Source organism: Girardinichthys multiradiatus, chromosome 6 (genome assembly GCF_021462225.1).
Source record: "Girardinichthys multiradiatus isolate DD_20200921_A chromosome 6, DD_fGirMul_XY1, whole genome shotgun sequence".
NCBI lineage: Eukaryota > Metazoa > Chordata > Actinopteri > Cyprinodontiformes > Goodeidae > Girardinichthys > Girardinichthys multiradiatus.
Window position 1 is genome coordinate 45,010,259 of NC_061799.1, and position 9,933 is coordinate 45,020,191.

At 41.6% G+C, this 9,933-nt stretch overlaps 1 protein-coding gene across 3 annotated transcripts; it reads right to left on the reverse strand.

Annotated features, from left to right (window-relative positions):
- Positions 1 to 809: 809 nt before the first annotated feature.
- Positions 810 to 8,129, reverse strand: LOC124869711 (zinc finger protein 583-like). 3 transcript variants are annotated; one of them, XM_047367774.1, is made up of 4 exons: positions 7,828 to 8,129; positions 4,242 to 4,691; positions 2,448 to 3,674; positions 810 to 2,414 (listed from the first exon to the last, which is right to left on the reverse strand). In XM_047367774.1, the coding sequence occupies exons 1-4, from the start codon at positions 7,985 to 7,987 to the stop codon at positions 1,531 to 1,533; spliced, it is 2,721 nt and encodes a 906-aa protein (XP_047223730.1). In that variant the 5' UTR covers positions 7,988 to 8,129; the 3' UTR covers positions 810 to 1,530. The 3 variants fall into 3 exon arrangements, with proteins under 3 accessions (XP_047223730.1, XP_047223731.1, XP_047223729.1); XM_047367775.1 differs by having other exon boundaries at positions 810 to 3,674; positions 4,242 to 4,458; positions 4,585 to 4,691; positions 7,828 to 8,128; XM_047367773.1 differs by having other exon boundaries at positions 810 to 3,674; positions 7,828 to 8,128.
- Positions 8,130 to 9,933: the final 1,804 nt, after the last annotated feature.

The window sequence follows — 9,933 nt, forward strand, 5'->3', positions numbered from 1 at the left end:
TACCCTCACCTATGGCCATGAACTTTGGGTCATGACCGAAAGAACGAGATCCCGGATACAAGCGGCTGAAATGAGCTTCCTCCGTAGGGTGGCCGGGCACTCCATTAGAGATAGGGTGAGGAGCTCGGCCATCCGGGAAGAGCTCGGAGTAGAACCGCTGCTCCTCCACATCGAGAGGAGCCAGTTGAGGTGGCTCGGACATCTATACCGGATGCCTCCTGGACGTCTTCCTCGGGAGGTGTTCCAGGCACGTCCCACCGGGAGGAGGCCCAGGGGACGGCCCAGGACACGCTGGAGGGACTATGTCTCTCGGTTGGCCTGGGAACGCCTTGGGCTCCCCCTGGAGGAGCTGGAGGAGGTGTCTCTACTGAGTCTGCTGCCCCCGCGACCCGGATGAGGCGGAAGACGATGACATCCTGATCTAGAGCCAAAATAAAGTTTCATGAAATTTTTGTGCCAGAGAAACTGCTTCATTAATAAAACATTTAAAAACCTGATTCAGCGCAGAGTCTGGAAACAGAGCAGCAAACGTTTACGTTTCCACCTTTTAAAGAGAGCAAGAACTAGAGCTGAAAGCTGAAACTTGTGGAACAACAGTTTAAATCTAAAAGCAATAAGACGGGATTTTTAGAACCTTAATGTGGGGTTATGATTCATAAATGTCAACTAATAACTCCTGATTTCTCTCAGAAGGACATGTTTCCATCTCTGGTGGAAGATGAATCATAGCAGTAAATTAAGTTAAACTCCAGGTTAGTGTATAATAATTATATAATAGAGACTGTTCAATAGGAAAGAAAAATAATTGATTTCAGATTCATAGATTGTTTAATTATTGGTGAAATACATGAGAACAGTTCACCTCTTTAATGACGCTAACAGTGTATAAAACCAAAGTAAATCCAGTTTTTCCAGAAGCTTTTATTAATGTCCAGCATCATCAGACCAATGCTGAGAAAACCGCCCAGACTGCTTCATGAAACAGTTTCCTTCATTTGTTGAGTTCAGCTGCAGCAGAACTTGCTCCTGCTGGGTCTGGACCTCCATCTCTGTTGGGGTTTCAGCAGAGGTTTATAAAGACAAGCTAAAAGGTGAAGATATGCTGGCCTGAAGCAGCAGATGCAACACAGAGACACTAAGAGGTTCTACAGAGCCTGCTCGGTACCTCCAACCCAGAAACATTTCCACAGACTCCTCGTGTCTTTCCTCAAATTTATTATCAACTCAACAACAGATTTGATTCTATGAACTAAATAACTCAAACTCCAATCCAGAGAATCAGATGTTAACATTTCTACATTTTATAACAAAGAAATTCACAGGGGAAAAACTCTCCAATCCAGAAGATGATGTCCCAACGAGCAACATGAGGTAGGACCATCAACAACCCAATCGGACCTCTGAACACAGCTGAAGGTGGACATGGACTCCTGGCAACCAAACTAGTGAACACAACAACAGTCTTCTGTTCACACTGAAAACCTTCCAAATATCTTCCAAAAATGATTTCTCTCGTTGAGCAGAACAAAACTACGGCTTCAAGTCAACGTTTCCACCACAACTTCCACGTTTCTTGTGATATTTCACACGACTCCTGGAGGAAAAGCTTTTTCCACAGGTGTCACATGAATGGAGCTTCCCGCATGTTTTCATGTGGGTGGCCTCTGCTCGTTGATCGTCAAACCTTTCTCCACACCTGCTACAAGCAGAGGTCGTCTCCTTCCTGTGGGACTTCATGTGGGCTGTGTAGGAGGGCCTGTGGGCAAACAGTCGTTTGCATATTTTACAGAAGAAAGGTTTAGCAGCTGAGTGGGTTCCTTTGTGGGTCATGAACTGTTTTCTCTCATGAAACGTTTCCCCACACGTTTTACAGGAGAAGGGCTTCTCTTCTCTGTGCCTCTCCATGTGGGCTTTCTTGGTTGAGCGAGAAGCAAACCTTTTCTTGCAAACCCGACAGGAGAATGGTTTCGCACATCTTCTCTCATGGACCTTCATGTGACCTTTGAGTGAACGAGGAGAACTGAAATGTTTCCCACAGGTTTCACAGAAAGGCCGCTCACCCCTGTGAGCTTTATTGTGGGATTTTAAATAATCCAGTTCAGCAAAGCCTCGGCCGCATATTTTACAGAAGACGTTTTTCTGTCTGCGTTTGACTCCGGGTCGTTGCCGAGCTTTCAGATCCTCAACCAGGTGAGCAACCATGTGGTCTCTCAGATGGGAATGTTCAGAGAAGCGTTCTCCACAACGTTTGCAGACATATGGCTTCACATCTGGATGCTGTTTTAGATGCTGCTTCAAACGGTGAGGTTTCAAGACTTCACCACAAACAAAACATGTTTCAGAGTCTTCAGGGTTAATGTGATGCTGGTCTTCTGACACACCAGAGCTGGTTCCTTCATGGTCCTGGGTCTCACCAGAGCTGGTTCCTTCATGGTCCTGGGTCTCACCAGAGCTGGTTCCTTCATGGTCCTGGGTCTCAGCTGCAAGGTGGGTATGAGCAACCAGCTGCACAGCGTCTGGTTCTGCTTTAAACCAGAAATAGTCCTGAGAAGCGATGGCTTCAAGGTGTTCTTCCTCCCAGCTGCTGAAGACTTTGTTTTGCTCCTGTTGAATAGGTTCTGATCCATGGTGTTCTACTGTGATCTGCTCAGGATCTGGTGTCACAACCGAGTAGAAACTGTGAAGATCTTCAGGAGAGTTATGATAGTGAAGCACCTGAGTGTCTGGTTCTGCTTTAAACCAGACGTGTTCCCAAGAGGTTCTGCCCATAAGATGTTCTTCCTCCCAGCTCCTGTAGATCTCCTGCTGCTGCTGAAAATGTGGAGGTTCTGGTTGGTCATTAATCTGCTCAGGATCTGGTGTCACACATGAATAAACACTTTTAAGCTCAATAAAACATTGCTGGTCTTCAAGAGGGTTCTGAGAGTGAAGCTGCTCAGCGTCTGGTTCTGCTTTAGACCAGCCATGTTCCTCAGACGTTCTGCTCTTGAGATGTTCTTCCTCCCAACTCCTGCAGATCTCCTGCTGAACAGGTCGAGGTTCTGATCCATAATGTTCCTCTTGAATCTGCTCAGGATCTGGCGGAACAATCGAGTAGAAACTGTGAAGCTCAGCGGAACTCTTCTGATCTTCAGGAGGGTTCTGAGAGTGAAGCTGCTCAGTGTCTGGTTCTGATTGACTGAAGACACTTTGATGGTCGGTCACAGGGTCCATAAAGGTGTTGGTTTCACACGCCCATAACAGCTGCTCTATCTGCTGACTGCTGTGGATCAGGAAGGTTAGCAGATGTTGTTCCTCATGTCCACCTCCAAACTGTGGAGGTTCTGGTTCCTCTGGGTTCACTACAATTCCTGTAGGTTTTAGATCCTCCTTAATCCGTGGACCTGCAGGATCTTCTTCAAATGGTGGAAGTTCTGGTTCCTCCTGTTCGTCTTTTATCTGTGGAAGATCTAGATCTTCTTGATCCTCTTTAATATTTAAACCTTCTGGCTCCTCTAGCTTCTCTTCAAACTGTTGAGGTTCTGGTTCTCCAGGGTCCTCTTTGATCTTTTGATGGTCAGGTTCCTCCTGATCCTGTTTAATATTCTCTTGACCATCTTCAGACCTTGGAGCTTCTGGTTCCTCCTGTTCATTGAGAACTTCCTCCTCCTTACAGACACGTTGCTTTGGGATGTCTGGAAGGACAAAGCAGAAAATCATGAAAGGTCATGAAATTTTTACGGGTCAGAGCGAGAACATCCGTTAGATGGTTCCTCATGCATCCGTGGTGTCAGACTGGGATCATTTTTATCTGCTAGTTTGATCTTCAGGGTTTAGTTTGATCATTTAAAGGATTTGATGATTAAAGCTAAACTAAAGAACCAGACTGTTAAAAACTCGACTAAGGTTTCAATCTTCTAGAGGTTGGAGCTTTCAGGTGAGAGCAGGACGCTGTGAAACCGTAGAAGTTATTGGACCTCTAGGAAGCATCCAGTCAGAACTTTTACTGGGTTTATAGATTTGAGTGAGCCAGTTGCTCTGGTACCATCAATGTGAACCAAACGGAACCATAATCACTGAATTTTCTGTTTGACAGTTAAGATGATTTCTATAATCTGCTCCCAGTCTGCTGCGTGTCTCCAACAAATAACATCTAGCAGCAGGATGTTCCTCAGAGTTACTTGGGTTGATCAGGGCCAGAACTTGCACATTGAACCCATCTACTCTATTCTATATCATCAACATTCTGCTAATGTTCTAACCTGTAGAGATTCTGAAGAGTTTTATTCTGGGATTCCAGCAGTAATCCAGCAGTCTGATGTCTTCCTGGTACCGGACCATGGATTTTCCAAACTCTGGTTCCTCCTGATCTTCTTTAATCAACAGATGTCCAGATTCCAGCTGGTTCTCTCTAATACGTGTTGGTTCTGCTTCGTCCTGCTCCTCTGTTATCTCTGGAGGTTCTGGTTCCTGTTTTATCTGTAAAGGTTCTGCTTCCTCCTGGTCCTCTTTTATCTCTGGAGGTTCTGGTTCCTGTTTTATCTGTAAAGGCTCCGGTTCCTCCTGGTTCTCTTTTATCTCTGGGGGTTCTGGTTCCTGTTTTATCTGGAAGTGTTCTAGTTCCTCCTGGTCCAGCCTGGAGCTCCTCTGCTGCTTACACAGCTTTGGGTCAGTTAGAACCTCCTTGTTGCTGACACGTTGCTCTGGCTGGTCTGTAAGAACAAAGAGATCCATTAGTATGAAGACTGTCTCCAGAACCTGTGATGTTTGACCCAGAAATCAGGCTTTAAGCCCCTAAAATATCAGAACCATTAAGAATTTTTGGTGAAACCTTCATGGAGAACATCTGATGGTATCTGTGGATTGAAGCTCCATCTACTGAAAATGCCTGGACCCATGGAGTCTGCTGGAGACCGAACAGCTGCCTGGTTTCACTGGTCACCATGGTAACACATCTAGCAGCTGGTATTACCATATTAAAGACAGGTGATGGGTTATGAAAAACTCAGCATCAGGTTTTCATTGTCCAACAGCTGCTCAGATTCAGGAGCATCAGACTAGAGCTGCATCATGTGGCGCTGGTACCAGTTTACAGCACAGGTGTCAAACCATGAAGGTTCAAACCCGTTCCACTCCAGTCTGTTCGGTTTCATGTGTTGGAATCCTGATTGATGCTGAATTAGTCGAACACCCAATCAGAGGCTGACGGGCTATTCTGTGTTCTGGTTCAGATCCAATCACACTCAGAATGCTCAGTTGTTTTATACGGAAAACTAAACTAAATAAAGTAAAGGTTTGTGATATACAACAAATGCTTTAAAAGTGCGTTTTATGAGTTTTTTAAAGAACAAAATATTTAGTTTGTATCAAGTCATCAAGTTAGATCATTTCAAATGTTACAGATTTTAATGCAGAACATTTTAAAGGAGACAAATGATGCTTTTAAATCATCCAGCTGTGGTCTACATGAAGTGAACCTCAACGCTTTGGTCTGAACTGCTTGTTCTTGTAGCTCCTGTTTTACGTCTTCTGAGGAGCGTCTGAGACCAACTCGTTTTGGTGCCGTCTCTTTAAATGCTGCTGAGGCCCTTCACACCCCGCCCCCCTCCAGGTCAAAGAGCGCTGCACTCCATCCTGTTCGGCCATTTTTGTAGTTTGTAATGGGCTTGATTTTTATCATGATACAGCTTCAAACTAAAAGCTTCCTAAGATAGTTTCTGTTTCAAACTTAAAGAACAAATAAATTAAAATAAATATCAAACTCCCTTTCGGTTCGGTTCAGTTTGAAGGAGGGCTTTGGTTAATTTTGCACTACAAAAAAGGCCAAAATAAAGACTTAGAAAATGTTTATTTTAAAAAGATGCCAAGTAAACAATATAACGTTTGCATAAACATTAATAAAAGCGACCCATTACGTGATATTTCAAACATTTAACAACAGAATACGGAGGTAGATCCATAGCTGTAAAAACCCGTATAACTTGTGTTGTTGCTTCGGCCCGATCTGAATTACCTGCTGAAGGTTGTTTCAATGCTGCGGTTATCGGTCTTTGCACCAAGCTGCTTTTCTTCCTTGTAGAAGAGACGTTCACATTCGGATGGTGTCGTTTCAACTGTGTAACACGTTCTATCCAATCTCCGTGAAACAATGTCGACACGCAGCTTTGGATTTGTCCACTTGTCTTTCCCCATCGTCAATTTTAAGGAGAAAGCCATAATGTTTCCAAACAGGAGACCGAAACGAGATGGGACGCTCTTCAAGCTCTGGCTTGTTTGTTGCCATGATGACGCCATTTATCACGCCTGCTACTCGTGTGGCAAGACATTGCAACATGTATTAGCGTCTGTGCTGAAACACACTTAGGAACTTTAGTTCCGCTGCGATTAACCCTTTATGTCCGGCGGGAGCGCCGGCGGCTTCATTTGCATCTATTTTTAAACGCCTGTAGCAAAATAAGCTAGAACAATACTTTTTTTTTGCAAATGAAACCGAAGAGTTTAACTTAGATATTCTACTCACCACGTGTCCCAGAGCACAGTTTTTATTTTCCAGAAACTGATGCAGAAATCCAGTAAACAAATCGCAAAAAACAAACATTAAAATCCAGACCGCAGTGTACTTCCTACATCGGAAGATGTGTGATGACATTGGTGGATGAACTATCACATGGTTTTCTTTCACACCAATGCCCGCAACAACCGGAAGTGATGTATTTCCTGGGTGTTTTTTCCCGGGAGTGGTCTTCTGGCACATTTAGAGATTTAATTACACTTCTGTAAATAGTTTATTTTGATGTACATATCTTTTCTCAAACTGTTCACAATGTACATTTTATATTCATTTTGGTCTCTGTTCATAAAAATTAATGTATTTTTCAAAATGAAGTTATGGACACAGTCCGAATAAATTTCCTGTGGCTTGAAAGGGTTTTGTGCAACTTTTTATATTGCAATTTTTGAGAGATACAGCTATGATATTTCTGTATTTAGGAAAATGTGTGCAAAAAAAAAAAACGATTTTAATTTTTCTGGTGGTTAATTGCACATTTTAGCAATTTACTTAGTTAATATGGAGTTATTATATACAAAATATAAAAATGTAGGATGTAAGGGTTGTATTGATGTATAACAAATTGAAATGCTCCAAAAAATGGCTTTACAGCATGTACAAATGTAAAAATATGCTCTGACGAACTTGTTCTATGGTAGGTCATAAAGGGTTAATCTCTCACTAATAAACTTATTTTAGGAGTGAAAAAATAACCGAAACTTTATGCAGGTGGACCGAATCAAACATGCCGTACCGAACACCACTACTACATAATGACTAATGAGAAAATCTTATATTAGCAAAATACTGAATTCCCTTATAAATATCAGGACTTTATGGATTAATAATAAAACTTTCTCCACTAGCAATATAATGATGTATAAATCCCATTATCAGTACTGTTTGACAGTACAAATATATTAGAGTCCAACCAGAAAGCAAAGCAAATCAAGTTCACATCTCCCCTCCATCCTGTAGAAATAGTGGCTCCATGTTCTGCCTGTTAGGCCGCATATATTGTCTGTCTCAGTTTTAAAGCCAACTTTCATAACTGTTAGTTATATTTTCTGGTTCTAGATAAATTATTGAAACTGTTTTCCTGTCCAGCACAACTCCAGCGTGATTAAGTATGGCGGGAAAGCCCTTTAGCCTCACTGAACCGGATATAAACTCTAGCATGGTAGCTGCTAGCAGCAGGACTGACAGTAACGGTTACTATGGTAACAGAAATATCCCGCCCAATGACGTGATTCTATTTTATCTCGGTTTCATTTTCAGAGCGTGTATAAGCTTCTTACCGATTCTGGAGAGTTTTATCTGAGGTTTCCAGCAGATTTCCAGCAGTCTCATGTCTTCTTCGTGGCGGACGATGGTTTTCTCAACCTCTGAGAAGATTTCTTCAGCAGCAGCAGTTAGTCGCTCTCTGATAAACTCTCTCAGATGCTGAACTGAAGACATTGTTACTGAAACTACTGAAATATTCAGCTGAGATACGAAAACACAACCGTCTTCCAGCTGAGTCCAAACAAGCTGCTGCTGGCGCCTTTTTGCTTAACTTCTATTAGACGTCAAATTGAGACAAAGCAACTGTTTGGTCCATTTACCGCCCCCTGCTGGACGGGAGGCTGCAGTAGATTTTCAGCAGGAACAATCTCAGACAGATTTCAATTAATATCGCTGCAGATAGGTATGATGTCCATGTTTTGTTTCCCAAAAAAAGCCTTGAATAGATTAAGTTCTAGACACTGAAGTACTGAAATGTTTCCCCCAGGTTTCACAGAAAGGCAGCTCCTATTTTAAAAGGAGAACTTTCAGCAAAGCTTCATCCAAATTTTTTAAACAATTGTTTTTCTATTTCTGGCATCAAATTTGGATCTGGGGAGTTAAATACTGATTTTACTGAGTTATTACAGCATGTTTTTAATATTAAAATAATATTCAACATCTTGTGAAAACCATGTTTAGGATTTTTAGGTGCTTTTATCAATAAAAATGAATGCACACATCTATTTATAATGGATGAATGCCGCTGTCTCAAATAAAGACTCGGTTTTTAGATGACACCTCTCTGAATTTTGTGATTTTTTTAATGAGTTAATGTTTTCTACGTTAGTTCTGCTGCCAGAGGAGAATAGCTGAACATATGTTAGTGAAGCTGGGCGTACTTCATATATGTACAGTAATGCTATTGATTGGCTGGTTAAAATGGATGCATAGATGTAGAATGAGGCTTTATACACTGTTTCGCCCTGTTTACTGGGATTCATTTTTCATCAAAGTTCATGAAAAAACCTGAATGGTCTACACTTAAAGAGAACAATAATTTCTGTCAAAGAAAATCCAAATAACAATTTGTGGGTTTTGGAAAGATGATAATAAACATGGGTTTGAGAAGACAGATAAACAGTGGAGAAAACACAATTTCACCTTGAATTTGTGTAAATCGGAATGATTATGAAGTTAAAGGCATTATTTTCAGGATGCTTCCATCAGACGTAGTGAAGCATGTGCTGCTGTTGAGAAATTAACAGTAAATACATAAATCATGTGGCCCAAAACATATTTCTGTAGAAACATCTGTCAGCTAGAGGGTCTCTGTACTGTAGTGGATTGTGAAACATGGTCCTCTTACTGACAATATGCTGTCACTGATGGGAATAACGGCGTTACTTTTTTCAGTAACGGACAATTAAATGGGGCGCGTTATAAACTAAAGCTCTTATCATCTGTTGTGGCTCACAGCAACAGGAGCTAAGCTTTGTTTCTTTGGTGAAGGCAGGAGCGACACAATCATGTAAGTGATGATGATTGGCTGAAGTAGAGTGAGCTTTCATTGTAAGCCAATCAAAGGTCGTGTTCAGTTTAAACAAGAACCACAAACTCACACAGCAGGCCTGCTCAGGCAAGCTAGCAGCTGTTAGCTGCAACAATGGCGGGTCTGGAGGGAAAGATTGCATTTTCAAAGTAGAAGTACAGACACTACTTTATTCTCCTTGAGGTAAAAGGCAAGAACGTACATTGAAGTAAATAGTAAACGTTTGGTGTAAGTACTTGTCTTTGTAATTCCACTTTATGCAACTTGCTTGTGAAACCTTAGAATCTAAATTCGTAGACAAATTTAAACTTAAAAAAGTAACGCGATAGTTACTTTTATAGTGGAGTAACTCAGTTACTAACTCAGTTACTTTTTGGGAGAAGTAACTAGTAACTATATCTAATAAATGTTTTTTAAAATAACATGCCCAACGCTTCTTGTTAGCTCCTTAAATTAATGATAATAACGGTAGAGCTAGTAGTTCAGAAAGTTATCGTTCAGTCTCTCTGGTTACTGTCCAAAATGTTGGAAGAAGTTCTCTTGGAAAAATTCATATGGAAGCAAATAAGTCCCAATATTCAAATGAAAA